The sequence below is a fragment of the Drosophila subobscura genome, chromosome O, assembly GCF_008121235.1.
Source record: "Drosophila subobscura isolate 14011-0131.10 chromosome O, UCBerk_Dsub_1.0, whole genome shotgun sequence".
NCBI classification, from domain to species: domain Eukaryota; kingdom Metazoa; phylum Arthropoda; class Insecta; order Diptera; family Drosophilidae; genus Drosophila; species Drosophila subobscura.
Window position 1 is genome coordinate 2116872 of NC_048533.1, and position 21969 is coordinate 2138840.

General features: G+C 34.9%; 1 protein-coding gene across 4 annotated transcripts in view; it reads right to left on the reverse strand.

Annotated features, from left to right (window-relative positions):
- LOC117896379 (unconventional myosin-VIIa) overlaps positions 1-21969 on the reverse strand; it is a 46435-nt gene that overhangs the window by 16079 nt on the left and 8387 nt on the right. For 2 of the 4 annotated variants that reach the window (XM_034804657.1, XM_034804656.1), the window contains exons 4-12: positions 21625-21732; positions 17085-17229; positions 16077-16651; positions 12093-12335; positions 11374-11739; positions 7218-7354; positions 5785-6304; positions 2214-2326; positions 478-718 (exon numbers count right to left, since the gene is read on the reverse strand). In XM_034804657.1, the coding sequence (XP_034660548.1) occupies positions 478-718; positions 2214-2326; positions 5785-6304; positions 7218-7354; positions 11374-11739; positions 12093-12335; positions 16077-16651; positions 17085-17229; positions 21625-21732 (2448 nt within the window). Of the gene's footprint in view, positions 1-477; positions 719-2213; positions 2327-5784; positions 6305-7217; positions 7355-11373; positions 11740-12092; positions 12336-16076; positions 16652-17084; positions 17230-21624; positions 21733-21969 lie in introns of those variants that run through there. The other 2 variants (XM_034804658.1, XM_034804659.1) reach the window with 2 other exon arrangements.

A 21969-nucleotide genomic window follows, 5' to 3' on the forward strand; every position in this document is an offset into this window, starting at 1 on the left:
ACTCTGGTTTCAGTGTGAGCATACAGCAGTCTGGTGCCAAAATTTGGTGGCTCTAGCTCTTATAGTCTCTGAGAACTAGCCGACAAACAAGACGGACAGACGGACGGACGGACAGACAGACATGGCTCAATCGACTCGGCTATTGATGCTGATCAAGAATATATATACTTTATGGGGTCGGAAACGTTTCCTTCTGTGCGTTACATACAACCGTTATCCGCACAAATACAATATACCCTATTTACTCTTCGAGTACCGGGTATAAAAAACCATGGTTCATTAAAATATTTTACTGCACCAAATTTATCAGAAAAAGTCGTTGTGGTTCCTTGAGGAAAAAAAAAGTTTGCTTTTGTCGAGTAGGGTTATCTTTTTTGTTGAACTAGGAAAAAAAAAAATTTCTTTCTTGAGCGATTGACAGACAAGGTGGTAGGGGTAGGAAGGGTAGGTAGGGTAGGAACAGATATTTTTACTTACTTCTTCGTCAAGATCTTGAACTAGGTGATTCATTTTGTTATTTATTTCCTCGATGAGTGGGTTTGGGGGCGTATTCTCTGTAACTTCACTTAAAAAGGCGAAAATATTGTCTAAATCAACGGTGTCTTGCAAGTTTGACATTTCTGTTGAAACCTTTTCGGGAGCATTATTATCGACCAACGTAGGTAAATCTATATTTTCGGTCATGTTGGCCAATACATTGATTTCGTTTTGCACCATCCTGAAAAATAAATAAAGAATTTGAAAGATCGTATAGTTTTCTCTTATTTTCCAATAGGTAATACAGTGGTAAATTAATATACAACATATGTAATATATGAGCATTTCCAAAGATCGCGAAAGTACTTTTGATGCTTGTAATAATTTTCGATAGCAGTTTGCTTCGATCCAGACTAACTTTTTCTGAAAGATATGGGGCTTAGAAATGGTTTAATTTATATGAAAAAAATAATCGCTACCTCTAACAAAGCGTTAAGAAAAAATAGCAGAGTTTTAAAATTCTTTCACGGCTAGTGATGCTGATAGAGAATATATATACTTTATGGGGTCGGGAACGTTTCTTCTCTGCGTTACACACATCCACGATCTCTATTGGACATCCCTACGGAATGTCGTTTTGAGTTTTCTTTTATCTTCAAAATTGTAGATTTGGGAGGTTTTCGCTCTTTGGCGGTAACAGTGTGAAATACACTTGTAACAGTGTGAGCATACAGAAGTATGGATGCAAAATAAATGGAGGCTCTAGCTTTAATAGTCTCTGAGATCCAGGCGCTCAACAAGACGGACGGACAGACATACAGACGGACAGACGGACGGGCAGACAGACATGGCTCAATCGACTCGGCTATTGATGCTGATTAAGAATATATATACTTTATGGGGTCGGAGACGTTTCCTTCTGTGCGTTACATACATTCTTTGTGCACAAATACAATATACCCTATTTACTCTTCGAGTACCGGGTATAAAAATGCGGATAAAAATCGCGGTCTCTCTCAATTGAAAAATACAGGAAGACAGACATAGCTGTCTAAACATTTCTCACTTTAGTGAACAAACTCACGCAGATGTTCAGTTGGTTTCGATGACTATTTAAATAAGATGTCGTACTCCTCCCACAAGAAATTGTTTCCAGTTTCCTCCTCCACCACGTTGATATCAGACTTTTCAGTTGCCGTTGGGATGTCAAAATTATTTTTAATCACTTTGGTTTTCAAAGATTCAAAGATTGATCGAAAAAAGCGAACTTTACGAAGAGGATCCAAAATTGTGCTTTCTGCATACAAAAGTGAATTTCAAAATTTTTGAATCTGTGCCAATTTTAACTTGCAGCTCCTCAATAGCCAACGTAACCCATTTATTTGCAGAATTGATATCAATCTTTTCCATTTTCAAATAAGTAATAAAAGTAATAGGTTGCTAAGAATAGTGACTCTTGAAATAGTAACATTTTTCTACGACAATATTTCCACTGCTACCATAACAGACTCTTTCAAACGATCAGAAATATACATCGGTCAAGCCGATGTGGTCTGATCCGGAGGAGCTTAGCAATTTTGGTGTATAGTTTGCAAAAAAAAAAAAACGGGGGGACCGATGCTAGATTTTATTAGCTAGAGAAATGATTTTTTTGAGCTGTTGATCCGGCATGGCATCGCTCTCGTTACAATAAATATGTTTTGAAAAAGTAGTATTATACAGGCACTCATAAATACCTCTCACAGTCTGCAATAGCATCTAAGTGAACTTCAGAAACTTTATCAAATATTTGATCACGGCGTTTCATTTCCTCATCCACACGTCGCATTTCCCTTAACGCAGCTGCTACCTGTGAATTAAGCAGTGAATACAATACTTTACAATATTGTTTACAATCAGAAAACTTATACAAATAATTCAGATAACGAAAGTGCTACCTGTGAATTAAGCAATGAATTACTCAATAATTAACCCAAACTTGAATAAAACCAACTTTATTTATTTTTAAAAATGTTTTGTAATTATAGTTTATTAATTATAATTATAACTTACAGTTTTTACAGTTAAAAAAACAAAAAAAAGCCTCATCTCATCTCACACCTTATTTGAACCAGATTCCAGAATCAAATTTTTGTTTCAATTTTACCTTCTACCTGAATACTCATTTGATTTGAGTTCCTCTTATTGTTTATCCAACTTTTCAGTCTATACGTAATTGTATATTGGTTTTGTTGAACTTTAAGTATTTGGCTATCGATAAGTATACATTTGATTTTAGGTAGTGAGTTAGACGTTTCATAAGTTATACCCCTGTTGGAAGTTACCAAGCTTTTTCGGCAACTCTGCGCATTTACGACGAATATTCTCCGTAGCTAGATTTTAAAATATTAGTTTGTTGTTCGCTGATTTAAATACAATTTAAGAGGCCGTGGCCGTGAACTACGATTCGGATTCGACAAAATCGAACTTTTTTCCCGCTTCGAAACAAACCGACTTTTTCTGATAAACTGAGGGCTTTACAATTTTTTAAATAATTATGGTTTCTTTTCTATGGCAGAACTTTTTTTGAAGAATTTTTAAATTCTGGTATTTGTTTGTAACGGTTTTTACTAGAGGTAGCGCTTCTTTTTTTCACATAGCTGAAGTATCTTACACCTGGTTGTAGTGATCTTTGCCATTTTATAAAGCAGATAAATACATCTATAATGTATACCTTCAAACTTTGTGGGTTTAGCTTCACGGCTTTAAATTGCAAAAAGGTTAATTTTTAAGAAATTTTGACTTAAAAAACTCAGAAAAAGTCGAAAAACCCTAAAAAGAAGTACGACTTGGAGGGTTGCGCGCCCAACTTCCAGAGTATGGTTTTAATACTCGAAATATACTACAAAAATACCGGAAATTACAAAAAAAAAATCCTGAAATGTATCGGAAAAACACGTATTTTGGGGTTGGTTGAACAATGTTAGCGCATCCGTCTCTCCATAGATTTTTATAAGCAATACCTTAAACGACGCCCAATTAATGCTCCTGAACATGAAACATTAGTGACCAGAGGATTTAATTTTTTTTTCGACTTTTCTTGCGTTTTTTAGATCAAAATTTCTTAAAAAATACATCACAAAAATCATATTTTTTACATTTTAAAGCTTAATATTTTTCAAACGGTGAGCTAAAACCACAAAGTGTATGGGAACACATTATAGAAAGCTCAATAGCTTTATATAAAAGCTGAGGTCATTACAACCAAATGTAAGATATTTAACTTATGGGAAAAAAAGGCGATACCTCTAAAAAATTCGTTAAAAAAATACAAGATTTTAAAAATTTTGTAAAAAAAAGTTCTGGCATAGAAAAAAAAAATATTATCATCCAACCATCTCTAAGCCCCATATCTTTCATAAAAAGTTGGTTTGGATCGAAGCGGAAAAATCGTGTCGAGTAGTGTTATCTAGACTGCTTCGAGAAAAGGGCGATACACTTCAATATAAACAGTACGAAGGGTCCATACATACATGCATATGTAGAGTGAGCACGCATATTATTCGTACACCAGCATCACCCTAGTTTGAACGCGTATAACTTGGCGTACGGTCAACGTAAACTGAAACCTTTTGTATCAAAGATCAACATATCTACTATATGTTTATAAAAAAATGTTCAGCTAGTTGCGGTTTTAAACGATCTAGATTTTATCCAAACATTTTTGGTTGGTTCAAGTTTGACTTCGAATTATGACCAAATGGAATAACACATGGATGCACCCATTTTCATATTTCCATTAAATAAGGCCATTCGTACAGCTCCACAGGTGCCACAACACAGGTGAAACATTAGGCACAAAAAGGATACCATGGAATAAAATTAAAAACTTTTTTTATAAATAACATATGTTGATCTTTGATACAAAATTAACTTTTTCAGTTTACGTTGACCGTACGCCAAGTTATACGTGTTCAAACTAGGGTGATGCTGGTGTACGAATAATAAGTGTGCTTACTGTACATATAAGTACTTATATGCGTGCGCTTCTATGAACTGAGAAAGGGAGTGATTAACATGAGCGCGACAATAGCACATAAGTATTAGATATAGACGAGACGAGATGATTGCTTATCTTAATAACTATGTATTTTCTGCTGCTCCGATCAACCACTTTTAAGTTTGAACTATTCTTTGGTTAATTAAAGCTTAGAGCCACTGTATAAAGAGTGCTTAGGGGCACTGTTTTATTCAAATATTGCAAATATTCCTGGGCACGGCTCTGCACATAGTTTCCAAAAAGCTAACTCAGCCCAAGCTAAAGCCCAGTCCCCAGGGTATCGAAGGAAATGAGTATGCAGATCAAGCTGCAAATCAAGTTACAAATTCTCAAACCTTCCTCCTTTCTCCCAAATCGAAAATGACATGAAAAGGCTCACGAAACAGATCAGAATCACAAGACAATCTGAAAAATGGGACAAATTTATATACCGATACAAGTGGAGTAGCCACAGTCTAACCAGCAACATGTTCTACAGTCGCATCGGCCACAACTGCACAACGCTGTTTCTGTGGCGTTCTCAAGGATAGGAAAAGAAAGATCTTTAAAGATTAAAAAGTTTCCGAATTTCTTAGGCATACGAAACCAGAAAAAATAGTATTAATTGACCATTTACTAGATAAATGTAAAATTATTGACCTTATTTATCAGCAGCTAGTAACAACATAGCCGCAGGCCCTCCACTTGGTGTGCGCGGAAGGGTGTGTGGCGAAATTTAGAAATACATTTGTAACAGTGATGTGTTAGACAAGTCTGGATGCAAAACTTGGTTGTTCTTATGTTTCTTATGATCTCTGAGTACTAGGCGCACATCAGGACGGACGCATCCTTCTGTGTGTTACGTTTTTCCACCACAAATACAATATACCCTATTTACCCTCTTCGAGTATCAAATCCCAGAACTAAGATCGGCTCAGATCATTATTATAGCCAGAATGAAGAAAATAATGTGCAGCGGCTTGTTTATTGTTGTCATTCTTTCTCGCTTGCTCACTCTTCCTTATGTTCGGCTATGGGGGTTCATTTTACTAAAAATGGCGTGTTGGTGATGTTCATTACAAGTGATGTAATGTTTCTAATGTTTCTATGTACATACATATATACTGACTGAGTACCAGGTATAAAAGCGTCTCACAAACGGTCAAACTCATTTTAATTTATATTTGTATTTTATACTTATTCAATAAATAAATAAAAATAATCACCTCTGAAGATACAAATGAAAGATACACCAAGAATACAAATGGTTTAAGCCACATCTATCTTACCTCTCTGGCGAAAACTCCTCGTAATCGACTTTGTATTAAAATTGCACTTCGTCGCATGATGATAAAACGAATTCTTAACTTCCATCCTCTATATGCGTGTTGTATTTTCAGAGCAGACTTTTTGATAAGTAAAAATGTTTTGAAGCAGCAAAACCTTTTCCAGTGCTTTTGTATTATGATTGCATTATTAAAAATTAAATTCTTTCGTTTTTCTTCTAAAGGATCATATGCAATAGACCGAAGAAAAACTTTTGATTTTCCGATTTGCCATTCAGTGTTGGGAACATTAAGATTTTCTAATATATCGGCCACATAATTACGTGTGCACGCATATGACTTTTTTTGCATTAGGCACTTGTACTTTAAAATGAAGTCTGTGATGCTTAAATGAACAGGAAATCCTTCTCTTCTGATTCGAATAATATCCAAAACTCCAAGATATTTAAGTTGATCCAGAACTAAAGATTCATTGTAATTATTTGCCATCTTCAGTGAATTTGGTTTGATGCAGCGAACATACCTGTAAATATTCAAGAGATTAAATATGAAACATTAATTAACATAAGTAATTTTTTATTTTTTTCAATTTTTTTTAGTAGCGGGCCATAGATTTTATGTATTAATGACTCTAAGCTAACAATGAGAAATATCTGTTGGCATATGCTCTACAAAATATTACCTTTACATCAAAGGATTCCCAGAAGCCTATTCCAACCAAACCCCATCGCGTTGAACATTTTGGTGTAAAAAAAAGATTAACGAGGACATACAGTATATACAGTATAAAGTATATGTATACATACATATGTAAGTACCATGTGACCTTATAACTGTTTCCGAATTTTAAATTTTACATTTTTTGCTAAATCTGTCATCTACATCACTTTTTACACCAACACGCTGTTTCAGCTCGTCCTCTTTCTACAAAACCGCACATAAGCAAGCTGAAGTCCTGTTGCTGGAGGGTGGGATGGGGGAAGCCACTGCATATTAATTTCTTCATTCAGGCTATAATAATTATGTGATCTGATCCAAATTCTGGATAGAAACGGTCATTCTCTGTGGATGGGCGGAACGGGGATGGGCGAAATTTTGAAATACACTAACAGTGTGATATTACAGAAGTCTAGCTCTTATTATCTCCGAGAACTAGGCGCTGTTTCTCTTTAACTCTCCAAATACCGTAAATAAAAAATAACTTTTATAGCCAGAAGGAAGAAATACATTTCTCGTGGCAAAGATACCCATTACACGCGCATTCTTTCTCTCTCTGTCTCCAAAACTCTTCCTCATGTAGACTGAGTTCTCTAATCGATGGAACTAGATAAAGGGTATGAAAGTGGAGCGGCGGCCTTTGCAGCGTCTCCCGACGTTCCCAATCTTTTCTTCTCAAAATATATCATAGTACATTATGGTAAGGTACTCGAACTTACCATGGTTTCGTACTTTGAAGAACATCTATTAGAGATTGCAGCTGGTGCCGAAAACTATCACTTACTGTACATTTCGTTTTAGTTGAGCCCCGTGGATAAGTCGAATAGTTTTGAATGACGTTAAGGAACTGCGGATCCTAAAAAACAAGATTTGGAACATTTAGTAATCTATTAGTTTTAATGGGGTTCCACGAGCTTTCTCTATAACCTTTTGTATACTTAATAAGAAATCGTTTTGGTTTGGTCTTAGGCCGGAGTGTATTTTAAAATTACGCACCGCCCCTTTACGCCACTAGCGTAAGTATTGCCCCTGGCAATAGCCAGAATGAAGAAATTAATTTGCAGTAGGCACCACTCTCACTCGCACACTCGTGCAGTGTGAGTCTCTGGCAGAGAAATACGAGCTATTAGGCATGATATGAGAAGTGATGGAGATGTAGACGACAGATGTAGCAAAACTGAAAAATGTAATGTAAAAATATAATTCTATAAAAAACTATAAGCATATGTATGTACATATTGACTATAGACCGGGTATAAAAGTAGTGGCACGTTCGAACGCGACTCACACGGTTCCTCCTTGTTTACATATCGAACTTTGTTGGAAGAGCTTTCGGGGTAACCCCTACAAATAGCTTCCTCAGTGGCCTTTGTTTAGCTTGAATACATTTGTGGCTTACAATTTTCACCAAAGCAACGAAGGAACGTCGACGCTACTTTTATATCAGATACTTAGTCAGGATATGCAAGCATATGTGACCTTTTTATTTTTGTCAAATTTTAAATTTTATATTGTTATCCTGCAGCTATATCTTCATTACTTCTCAAACCATCAAGACCTTTCAGCTTGTTTTCCTATTCGAGTACCGTGAATAAATACCGTTAACAAGAGCCAGTTGTAACTGGGTATTCAATTACTAGATATTCAATCTTAGTTTTCCATTAATTGTCTGGAAATACATACATATTTACATACATACAAAGAGAGTAAGAGACAGAGAACAAGGTGAAATCGGTTGTATTATAATTATTTGTCTGTCCCATCTGGCTATTTAATCTTTTGATACCCAGAACTCTGAGAGATAAGGGGTATATTCAATTTGTGGTCGAAGGTATATAGTTATAAAACGCAAAGAAGCAAAAGTTTCCGACCATTTCAAGTGTTTTTCTTCTTGATCAGCATCAATACAGGCCATATAGGCATAAGGCGTCGTTGAAGGTATTGCTCATTAAAACCTATATACAGAGACGGCTGAAGAATATTATAAAAAATAAAACTGCTACATCTGAAAAAACCCTTAAAAAAATGACCGGACTTTAAAAATTCTTCAAAAAAAATTCTGCCATAGAAAACAACCATAATTTTGTTATCCTTTTTTTTGTTTGGAAAAATCATACATTGAAAGTAGACGGTTTTACAGAAGAATTACATACATAAATAGAGCAATAGACTTTTCTAAGGATATACAATGAAAATACACCAAAATGTTTAAATTTTCAGTTTTTGGCATAATTATTTTTGATAATTATAAATTACAAAACAAAATTATGTATGAGTAAAAAAAATAACACTCCAAAATATTTTATTTTTTGAGCAAAAAAAAACTGGCTTAAAAAATTTAAGTATTATGAGAATATTTATTGTTTAAATATGTTTACCCGTTCGTTTTGGCTCAATTAGTAAGGATATGTATCAAGAACTAGTCCTTTTGCCGCTTCGATCCAGACAAACTTTTTATGAAAGGTATGAGGCTTAGAAATGGTTTGATGATAGTCTTTTTTTTTCTATGACAAAACTTTTTTTTTAAGAATTTTTAAAATTTGATATTTGTTTAACGCTTTTTTTAGAGGCACAGTGAGTGGGGAGCAATTATGAGTACATGTTCACATAAACTGACTTTCGTCGCCCATAACTTCTAAACGCATAATGCAAAAGCAAACAAGGACTTTCTAAGGCCAAGGGATGCTCTTATCGCATAATACTATCAATGTTATATCAAGTATGGCCATCGTACCACCATTTAAAACATCCCCCCACACCATCTTACATCTACCGGCACTTTTCACGTGGTAGGTAAATAATGGTAAAGCAAACCCGAAAATTTCAAATTAGCATAACAATTTGACCACGGATGATTGAAAACGTGTTATCATGTCTGATGAGTCCAAATAATCATATGGGTGGTAGTAATGTTAGCGTAAGACCGAAAAAAGGCTTCAAGGACATCATATCAAGCAAACCATGAAACATGCCGGTAGATGTAAGATGGTGTGGGGATGGTTAGAAAGTCCTTGTTACTAATTTGCGACATTATTAGTGTGGCTTTTGGGTCTGCTAGCGCCTTAGGGCGACCTTGGCTTTGCTGTTTCAGGACAAAATTTCGCATCTTGATCAGCATCAATACAGGCCATATAGGCATAAGGCGTCGTTGAAGGTATTGCAGAACTATAATGTTTGACTAATGTTATGTTTTTTTAGCAGTTTTAGCTGTCGTATAGCCATTTTCAGTGAACTACACAATAATATTTACATTTTCTAGATATTGTTTCTTCTGTCTCAGGTACAACATAGGCACTATTTGATAAATTCATTAAACCTGCTTCGATTATTATCAGAAATGTCTTAATTTGATGTTAGTATTACTAGAATATAAACAAAAAATATTTAACATCAAATCTGCAGGCATACTGTTGATAAGAAAATTTTGAAATATTAAATAAGTGAAAACAACTAAAAGTGCATAAATGAGTACATGCGACTTTTTTTAGTTTTTTATTTTTCGCTATTTAAAAGCTTCACATTTGTATTTTTCTGGTTTTGCCTATTTTTTTGAGGATAAAGTGATTGATATCTACAAAAAAATTTACAAAAACGTTTGCATTATGCGTTTAGAAGTTATGGGCGACGAAAGCCAGTTAATGTGAACATGTACTCATCATTGCTCCCCACTGTAGGTGTTGTAGGTTACTGATGTAAAAAAATAATGTCCTCAAAATCCAGAGCTCCACTTTTCGAGATACCTAAAGAGGGTAGACCTAATAATAAACGAGAAGGGACGTGTGAGACGCTTCTTACGCGTCACAACATTTACACCCGGCACTCAGTACTACATCTGCACCTTAGCGGATCTGTCATCCTTTAGCTCGCCACCCTCCCCTAGAGCAACACACTGCAGAGTCAGGGCAGAGACGCGGCAGAGGCAGAGGCCACAAACTGCGCGAAGCAGAGTGTGAATGAGAGAATGTGAAAAAACAACAAAAGCTGCTGGACAGGGTGGGTTAGGCCACTGCTAATTAATTTCTTCATTGCGGCTATAATAATGATCCAATCGGATCCCAATTTGGTGATCTGATAGATATGGCCATTCCATACGGAATGGCGTTTTTAGTTTTCTTTTTCTTTCAAATCTTGTAGATTTGGGAAGTTTTCGCCCTTTTGCGGGGGCGGAAGGGGGCGGGGCTAATTTTTGAAATGCACTTGTAACAGTGTGAGCATACAGAAGTCTGGATGCCAAATTTGGTGGCTCTAGCTTTCATGGTCTCTGAGATCCAGGCGCTCAACAAGACGGACGGACAGACGGACGGACGCACAGACAGACATGGCTCTATCGACTTGTCTATTGATGCTGATATATACTTTATGGGGTCGGAAACGTTTCCTTCTGTGCGTTACATACAACCGTTATTCCCCACAAATACAATATACCCTATTTACTCTTCGAGTACCGGGTATAGAAATTAGTATCTAGAAGATTCACTAAGATTCTGCGTGATCTAAATTCTTGTATCGATTAAATAGTTGAGACTGCCCACAAAATTCCGTTGCCTTATCTTCTACAGTCTCTGAGATCTAGGCGCTCATTACGACGGACGAAAAGATGGTCGAACAGACGATATGGCTATACAAACTCAGTTATTAATGATGATCAAGAATTTATATAAACCAGGAAAGTTTCCTTCAGAATGCTAAATACATGTACCGAATTCAATGTCTCCCTATACTCTTTAAGTACCGAGATTATATATTTTGAATTTTAATATTTAATTTTATGATTCCGAAGTTTCGTGTAAACTCTTTTACATACATACATATTTTAAAACGCGTTAATTTTCTTGTATGGGGAACAAAATGTAGGAAGGTAAAATAAGAGCTTACCTGATATTTGGAAAGATCCTTTACAAATAAATCTTCGCTACGGCTCATATAATCAAATAAAACATCTTGCTGAACATCTCGATTTTTGTCAACGAATCCGTCAACAGCATAAATAACGCTACCAGCGTAGTGTCTTATGCCAAATTCAGTTTCCCAATGACGACGATCAGAACCTTTTATATAAGTTGGGTGAAACTCAAACTCCGTGTGCATATTATTTAAATAGGCCGAGTCCGAGCCTTTGGGCATATGACACTGCTCCGTAAGCAACTTAAATACACATCTGGGGGGTTTTTCAATAAGCTCCAGGCATTGTGAATTATCTGTAAATTCTACATGTGTATATATTATATCTTCTTGCTTATACTGAAAAAAAGGCACAAAACGTATAAGAAATGTTATGAAATTTCGAATTTAATACAAGATAGGAAGTCGAGCTTCATCCTTCTAATGGAACTATAAATTAGAGCTACTAAAGATAATTCTTATTGTGCATGCGTGGAAATTTTTGGACGGTACTATGAGCGAAGAAAATGATTTGATGCTCATGAATGTGTGAACTTGTGTTGGGTAAGATTCAATTATGCGGTAAATGTTTTAGTTTTTTTCAATTATCCAAAGCTGATCTCTGAAAAAATCGGCCTGTGTGTTACATTTACACCAATTAACTCGATGTACATATAATAATTAGTAATCACAAAAAATACTTAAATACTCACAATTGATTGTTCTAAGGCGAATACATAGTGGTTGAAGAATTTGTGCAACTTTTCATTTGTATAGTTTATGCAAAGTTGCTCAAATGAGTTGTGCGTAAAATTTTCAAATCCAAATATGTCGAGAACGCCTAAAAACTGAGCACCATCTTTTCCAGGATTTGTGCAGCTATTTATCTTAATAACAAGCCATGTGAAGGTTCTGGAGTACAATGCTTTGGCCATCGAATGCCGATTTTCTATAGCCTTAAACAAAAGATAAGACAATTTCAAAATTCAAAAAAGTGAACTAAGATCTCAATAACACTATTCAATAGCATTTCTCGCCCATCAAGCCAAACTTAGGTTTCGATATTAAATAAATTTCGGGCTTTATAAATATTAAATTAAATTTTTTACAAAAATACATATGGTTATTTGATATTCCTTTCAATGTGGAAGGAATGTCATTGCCGCTAACTCCAATTTTACACCCGGTTTACTAGGTCAGTACGCATATATGTATGTACATAAGGTGTGCGCAATAAGTCACCTTACAAACATAAAAACCTTTGTTAAATTTTCAAATTTTCAAATTTTTTTCTTGTTTTAATTTTGCCTTAAAGTCAACAAAATAACAATTCAAAAAATGCCAACAAAAGATTTGTATACTCTTGGAAGGTTTTTTGAGAATTAAATAAATATTTTCCAGAGCGAAATAAGTGAACTTATAATTTCAAAGGAACTTAAGTTTCTTAAATTAACTCAAGTTTAAAATTCGTAAATTATATTTAATTGCTTAAATATGACCTCTTTTGCTATTTAAAATTTATGTTATGCGTCCTGGCATTGAATATATCATTCCTAGAAGTAAGCATGTATAAAAATTCGCCCATTCCTTGACATTATCCTTTTTTAACTCTTTTAATGTGGAAGAGTGTCTTCCGTGCATGTTCACTTTGATGGAAATTATGTACAAATGGTATTAAATTGGGTTAAAATCAGGAACAACGGCTGGCCACTTCAAAATCTGAATTTTTCTCTCTTCAAAAAATGGTTTTGTGTACATAAACACATGAACCGCGGCATTATCCTGTTGAAATGTCTAGGAATCTTTATAATGCGTTCCCCAAAATTTGAGAAGATCTTCGTCCAATGGTTGAACATATGTATCCGAGCTTATTTTGTGAGTAACAAAACATTTTACACACTTTTCAGCAATACCAAATACAGCCCACACTATAAGGGACCCTCCTTGGAAACTTCGAGACATTTTCATATGTTTTGGAGCCTGTATATCCCTATAGTAATACCGATACCCCTCTGAACCCTCTAAATTCGATTTTTTCTAATCACTGAAGATGACATTTGGCCACTTCAAAACCCTAAACTTATGATTTTTGAAAATTCAAAATTTGCAACTTTATGTCTAGGAACTGCTGACATTTGACAAGATTTTTTTATTGTGAAATGTTCTGATTTGCTTTCAAAAGTTGTTGCACTCGATACTTGCATACGCAGAGAGCCAGTTCGTGACAAAGTTGGTCTGCGCTAAGGTTTTATTTAATTTCTGGGCTTTTTATACGGCGCTTATCACGCTTTTGCAGCAATGGTGGGCGGCCCGAGCAAGGTTTTTTCCCGTGATTTTCAGGATCTTTTACCAATTTTTGGATCGTAAAATAGCTTTTGTTAACTTTTCTAGCAAATTGCTGTAGTGCAATCCCCTTTTCGCAATAAGTTGACATTTTTCACGCACTTCATTAGACATATAGCGGCTTTGAGGCACTCTATCGAAAATAAACTAATTTTATATTTAAAACAGCTCATTAGAACAATAAACTTAGTTGAAATGTTGATTTAAGCTACAATGAAAAACATTTTAATCAATTTGGAGCTCTGATGCACTTTTAAGATGCCATCGACTACTAATGTAAGGTCAATTATTTCGCTCTGCATTACGAGGGGCGCGAGCTTTTTAAAAATTATAACGGAACCAAATTGGATTTTCTTCTTAATTTTGTTGTTGCCATTAAGTTGAATATATTGCACGAATCTCTGCCCAAAAAACAATAGACTAAACCCAACGTAGAAGATTTGACAGCAGGTCATAAGCATTGTAAGGTGACTTCTTTCGCACACCTTATGTATGTATAACAATGTCATCTGCGGAATTTCAAAATATTTTTTCGTATGATCTGTCATTTACATCTACATAACTTCTCATAAAAAAAACTTCAATCAAAAAACTAAGATTTCCCTACAATCTTCGAGTAGGGCGATAAAAAATGTCCATCAGTTCACAAAAACAAATTTTGGTTTGTTAAGTGTCCGATAAATTGGGAAAAACAACTTGCATATGTTCTTATATCGAGCACTTACCATTTTTTATTAATATCTTTTATACCCGGTACTTGAAGATCAAAGGGATATATTCCCACAGCATTACGAAACTGGCCGATCTGCCAATCTCACACCCAAGTATCGGTTGAACTAAAGACAATATAAGAATTCATACACTGAATTGACAGACTGCAAGCGAAATTTCGACGTGCGACGAAAAGCCAAAAAACCTACCGCCTCACGTATGAGAGCGTAGAAATCTAAAAATTGAAAGCGCTTGAATGTGTGAGTACGCAGAAGCCAAGCAGACGATTTTCGGGACGAATATATTTTCACGAAATTTCTTCTTTTTCAAATCTTATTTTCCGATTGACTGGTTGGGAAAAAAATTGTATATTCTATGTATTCGTATTTAATTTCTTCGTAATATGTATTACTTGAAATATAAAACTAGCACATACTTTAGCAAAAGTATGTTAGTCCTAATTTCTATAAATAGATTTCAGGAAGCTCAGAAATTTTGAGAAAATCGTTTGCTGCATACGTACTTCAACAAAATTAGCTTATTGACTTGACCACGATATACCTTTCCGACATTTACTCGCAGGTGAACTCATGTATGATATATTTTATGTATGTTTATTTTGTATGTTGAATATATTCTATAATACAAATGGCATTCATATAAAGGATATATGAATATGTATATACATATGTATACATTCATCCTATATATATATACATATATATAGTGAGCAAACGCCTTCCGAAAGTACAAAGTGCATTTGAAGCACTTGAAAAAACCTATACATGCAAGGAGATTTAGATTCCGTGTGCACACATATGTAGATTTTTCGAGAGCCTGGACCCAAAGCTAAAGCCATGTCGAACCAGCTTATTCTAATATTGTCTTTGATTGAACACATTTTTAAAAACCTAAATATTACCCAATGCCTAAGAAATCCTTTTGAAGAAAATATACAATAAATGACAGAATGTGTAAAAAAAAAACAAATATATACCATGCTATCTAAATACCTTTAAAGACAAATAAAAAATGTACTGCTCCATAAAATGAAGACCATAAACATATATTATACACAATCTAACTTTACAAAAAATGTTTATTTAAACAATTCTACAGTCGATGGTCATGGAAGCTAGGTGTACACATTCTTGATCTGCATGAATAGCCGAGTCAATATGGCCATGTCTGCCTGTCCGCCCGTCTGTCCGTCCGTCTTGCTGAGCGCCTGGACTTCGGAGACTATAAAAGCAACGTCAACCAAATTTTGCATCCAGACTGCTGAGATATCACACTGTTACAAGTGTATTTCAAAATTTTGCACCTCCCCATTCCACCAGCCAAAAAAGGTCGAAAATCAGCGACATCCACAATTTTGGAAACCAGAAAACACCGAGTACACCGAAAACGCAGTTCCGTAGAGAATGTTCCTATCTATCAGATCCTTGAATAATGGTCAGATTAGATCATTATTATAGCCTTGACGAATTTAATACAGTTCCTTACATATGTACATATTTACATACATATGTATGACACTTATTTATACTGACTGAATACCGAGTATAAAAGTTTCAACGCGTACGACGCGTCTCACAACGTTCCTCATTGTTTTTATTATCTAATTTGTTTTGCTTACTTACCTCTTGCATTTTTAGCGGAATTTCAGTAATATTTCCTCTAACATTTATTTGGCGCATTAGGAGAACCTTTTCAAGATCAGTAGGCTTAAGTCCCATAAGTTTTGATATATTAATGATAATTTCCTGATCCGAATTTGAAAAATCACATCCCTCACCATCAATGTCCTTGAAATCAATATTTCCTAACCATAATATCGAACTTAAGACTTTGAAAACTCCATCTATTACGCTTTGAGGAATTTGCAAGACTGTAAAGGCCATTGTTAGAGCATTGAATTTTGCTGATTCAAGATTTACATCAATTGCTAATACATCCGAAGTATTAAGATACTTATAAAATTCTGGAGGTCTCAAATTCAGGGATTGTGCCATGTCCACATTTTTTAGCCCCTGAGCAACCAATTGATACATAACATGATAGTTCCGTTCTCCTTCACTTTGAAACGTTATACGGGATTGTTCGAGGAGGTAATCTTGAATAATGCAGCCTTTTATACAGTTGGAATCATCAAAACACACTTGCATAAATTTTCCAAAGCGGGAGCTGTTGTCATTTCGTATCGTCTTTGCATTTCCTAAAATAAAAATGCATCATTAAAGAAATTCTTGATTATTTGTATACAATTTATTCCTCAACTTTGGCCACTTCTGCATGCATGTGAATACATGAATAACTTATTTTTTCCGTTGTTAACTTGTTGAAAAAACTCAAGAAATTAAACCAACAGCTTCTGAACATACATTCGTATACGGCTACGGTTTTGCAAAATTTTAATTTTAATTTATAAAACGGATAGTTGATTACAAGAGCTTTCAATGGATTTTTATACAGCAAAACGAATCCTAATTGCAAATAGAAAAAAACGCTTATTCAGCGCTTGAAAAATTAAAAGTAAGCGTTTCGGTTGCCAATAAAATAATTTGCAGTATTATGTAAACCCCGGAGCCTGCCTAGTAGTAAAGTTTTAAAAAGCTCGGTAACCGAAGAATGCTGAATTTTAAACTTACCAAAGGATTCAAGAATGGTATTGGCTTCCAAAATTTGCTGCTGGACCCAAGAGGAAACGTTAGAAGTAATTGCACATAGATATTGTAAAATAAATTTTGTGGTCTCAGTTTTTCCAGCGCCTGATTCTCCAGATATCACACAAGACTTTAAATAAAAAAAAAAAGTTGCATTATTAGATCACATTATTATTATAACACCTAAGTTGAAAATAACAACTGATTTGATAAATAGCCCAAAATTAAATACTATACAGCCAAACATTTTTAAGGACCTACAAACGGCGATGATAAATCATTGCATGACAGGAAAGTAAACATTTTTGTAATAATAATAACATATGTACATATGTATGTATGTACATTGTACATATGTATACCTTTTAAAAACATTTCATAGATTCTCAAAGAGCAGTTCCCGATATTGAGTTGAATCTATAGTTTCTAAAGGCAATTAAAAAACTATCCCAATTATGACTGTCTATGTGTCTGTCTGTCAATCTTGTTTGTCGGATAGTTCTCAGAGACTATAAGAGCTGTCTCTGTCTCATTCACCATTTTAGAGATACGAGAAAACTAAAAACGCAATCCCGTAAAAAATGGCCCTTTCTATCAGATCCCCGAACAGGAACTAGATGGAATCATTATTATTTCCGGAAGGATGAAAATCATTTTCAGGGGACCACCATCCGACCAAGCAGCTTTGTTTTTTTTTCTCATTCTCTCTCGCTCGCTTGCACGGCTGCTAGAGGAGAGTGGCTGCTAAAAGCGCGTTGGTATGAAAAGGGAAAAAAATGTAAAACGTAAAATTTCAGAAAATCATAACATACAAATGTATGTTTTTATGTTTTTTTGTGTTCAATGAAATAGTAGTGTCGCGCCACACAATTTTCACCAATATTTTTGAGACCCTTTCAGTCTTCCGAATAGAACAAGTGATACCTTTTTGGAAAGCCTGAAATGTACACATTTGAATCCAGAAAGAATCCTGGAACATTTGCATTCCATCTACTTGTTTTACATGACTTTAGAAAAATACCCATGAAAAATGCTGTTCAATAAAATAGTAGTTTTTTTTAGAAAATTTAAAGAAACTACGAAACTAGAATTAATGCTTATGTTTCATGTTCTATATGTTTCTCGAGGGTTATTATGTAGTTTTAAATCAAATTTGTTTTCACTATGGCCTTACTCCCACCTGTCATGTGTAAATAAGGTACTGCCCAAGCCTAATTAGGATATGAGACTATAATTCTTAAACCACTTGGCAAAACTGTGCTCTAGTTGACGCAATTGTAATCGTAATAACACATTTCATATTTTACAATAATATTTCGTTGGGATTTTGGTCTAGAGACTGAGCAAGACATGGAAAAGTGTCGACCTTTTCGGATAAAATTCCATTCCTAGCGAGCTTTCTTGCGTGTTTCAGATCAATATCTTGTCGATAGATCCTTTTGAGAGGCACTTTTCAATGGTAATATTACTGTATTGTTTTAAAAAGTTTGATTGCAGTCCACATGCCTCATGTCCTCATTTTTCAAAACATGAGTCGTGTTGTGCTTTTATTCTCAAACACGTAGCTTCCGGGGACCTCTTGCAACTAACTTCGCCCCCGCAAAGGGCGAAAGGTTACATACATCCGTTATTCCCCACAAATACATTACCCTATTTACTCTTCGAGTACCGGGTATAAAAAGGTGTTTCTTATCGAGGTGTCTTTCATGCAAAGCACTATGGGTAAAAAGCCCGAATTTTTGGCATTAATATAATTTTTTTTTGGTTAAAATATTTAAATTTTCTGAATTCAGAATATCAAGATGGAATAAAACTGGTTTTCGAAGATTTTTACGGAGTATCATACATTTTTTGCGCGCTTTCAAAGTTGGCTGATTTTGAGATGCTTTGACTTGTGAAAAAGTGCGGGAAACATTGAGCAACGTACAGCATTAATTGTAGCTCGATTTCAAACTTTAAATAAAAGTAAAAATATGGAATTAATAGGTCGAGGTATCAATTAATTGCTGATACATGTTTTTTGGTAGTTGTGTGTAGTGTTTTAATTGTCCAAACAATCATTGTTGAGGAATATTTTTAGCTTGGTACTAACAATTGCACGTGCGTTCTGTGGAATACTACTTTTGCACAGCACACCACTGCACAGAGGTTCAAGTTACAAGTTACCAAATTTTATAGAATCATGTGGAGTTAATGCTTTATGCCCGTTTTTGCCCCTTTTCGGAAAATTTTAAATTTTGCAAATGCTTATTAATTCACTTATGCAGCGTTGCTGGAGGTCTGTACCAACAACAATCGAAAAGCAGACGCAGTAAAATGTTGTACTTTAAAAGTATTGACGAAAACTGACCAACTAAAGAAGAAACTATTACAATTCAAACGAAAAATATAATTTTTATTGCTTAGTTAAACAAGTACTAAGCGAAATGCAGTCGCCCGTTGGAGCGATTCCAATAAAATTCCTTTAACCAAACAATCATTCAAACAAATATATTTTTTAAAGTTCTAAAATGTTTTAAATTATCTTTTATCATAATTAATCTTTAAAAAACATTCTTTTATAATAAACTTGCTGACCCGGCGAACTTCGCACCGCCTAACAGTCAATGAATGTCGTGTAACTTTTTAGCTGAACCAATTTCGGCTTTGATGAACGTAAAACAATGATACAAAATAATATGTTTATATGGATAGAAACAAAAAAGTACCAACTTGATAGCGCGTGATTTCATCGTTGGTATTGGATGTTTGGATACCAAAAACCGCCATGTCGCTTTTTCCCTTTCGTGACATATTTGCAAATGTATTTAATTGACTTGACCGAATTGCAATCCTTTGGCATGCGCTCTAAAGCATTCTTGAACAGCCTGACCAATGCATGATGTTCATGAAGCATTTGTTGCAGATCTTGGAGAATTGCTCTCTTCGTAGCTGTGTTGATCCCTTGACGCCTGTCAAGTTGTTCTTCCATATTGCCCATGAAGTATATTTGCACGAATTTATGCTGTGCATCTTCTATAGGTTGCAATGATCCAATGCGATGGTAATAGGATTTTCATTCAAGCACTTTGTGGTAAACGACATTCTTTGTTTTTCGGTCAGGCGCAAGAACAAATAAAGCGGATGGTTTGCCGACACGTGAGCATGCCACGTACAATTGACCATGAGAAAAACATGCATTTTCTAGATTGAGGCCACAAATAGTCAAGGATTGGCCCTGTGATTTGTTGATCGTCATGGCGAAGGCAAGACGAATCGGGAATTGAATTCGTTTAAACTCAACGGGCATATCATCGTAATCGTTGGAATAAGAACTTTCTCATCAATTTTCTTATCACCAAACGCGTTCCATTACACAGTTTTGGTTTGTTTAAATTTCTAAGCATGATGACTACCGAGCCAACTTTACGTTTTAAATTGTGCGGTGGTAAACCAGGCACATCCAAGGAGTTTAAAAATTCAGTTGGATAATTAATGGCTTCTTCTTCGTTTGTTACACAGTCGATAGATTTAAATGAATACAGAGTACCTACGATTTGATTTGGAATTATAAGATTGAGGTCATCTACATCTTTATTTTTAGCGGCCAAAATTGCTCGCTCACTTAATCATTTAGTATTTTTGTGGTTAGCAATGATATCCGGGAATACTTTGTTGATAAGCTCGTCTTTTGATGATACGAAATTGCAAAAATTTGGAGGAAATGAAATCAAACCGCTCGATTTGTCAACAGGAACACGGCCATTACCGATAGTCAGCAATTGATCCGAAAAATCATCAGCAGATAGATCGTTCAACAACGCAACTATCATATTTACAGACAGTTGAAGTTTCTTTACATATCGCCACAAATTTGATGCTTTGTGGCAAGCGTTGATTTCGACGACAGCAGTAGATCTTGGAATGACTGGTAGTGTTTGTAGGAAATCGCCAGATAATAAAATCATTGCACCACCAAAACATCTCGAGTCATTGCGCAGATCTTTTAATGTTCGGTCTAGTGCTTCCAACTCGCGATATTCCGTTGCCTAATTGCATTACGGCTTCGATGGGAAAGATTAGATCTTCTAGGACGCATTGTTATTAAAATGATTAATACAAAAGTAAACAAATAAATAAAACAAATATTAAATATGATTAAACAAATACAAATGAACAACAAATGAACTTTTTAGACAAATTTCTGAACACACACATGATGTCTTCAGAAAAAAATAAAGTTTTGGCTTTAAGGCCGCAACAAACAGGCCATAAGTTTTTAAGATGTATTCTGCTACTCGGGAGTTCTCGAGTTATAAGTGTTCTAACAAATACGACTTTCTTTTATATATATAGATACGACGTAAATGGGTTCCAGTTCGTATGGGGGCGAGAGGAAGGCGGGGCCCAAAAAACTAAATTTTTTTCCGAAATTCTACTTTAGTCTAACGAACATTCATGCCAATTTTTAGAGCTCTAGCTCTTTTTTTTTGATTAATGCCAAAGTAAATTACACGCAGTAAAAATATTGAAAAGACAATCTTACCTGATTTATTTGATCATCAACAATACTTTTATAGGCAGCTTCAGCTAGGGCAAACACATGAGGGTCTAAATAACCCATTTTACGGCCGTGATATTTGTGAACATGTTCCTTTAATATAAAAAAAAACAAAATTAAAAGTATTACCTTGTTTGCTAACTTAAAAAATGGTGTTAGTCAAGTTCGACAAAACGAGTAATTTTTGTTTATTTTTAGAGGAAAGGCTTAGTATGCTTGAGTATGCTTTCAAAAGCGTTGAATTTATGAAAAGACAAGCTGCTGCTTAAACTTGCCACTTGTCATATATTTAGTTAAAAATTCAAAAATTATAATTTTCTGGGGTAAATT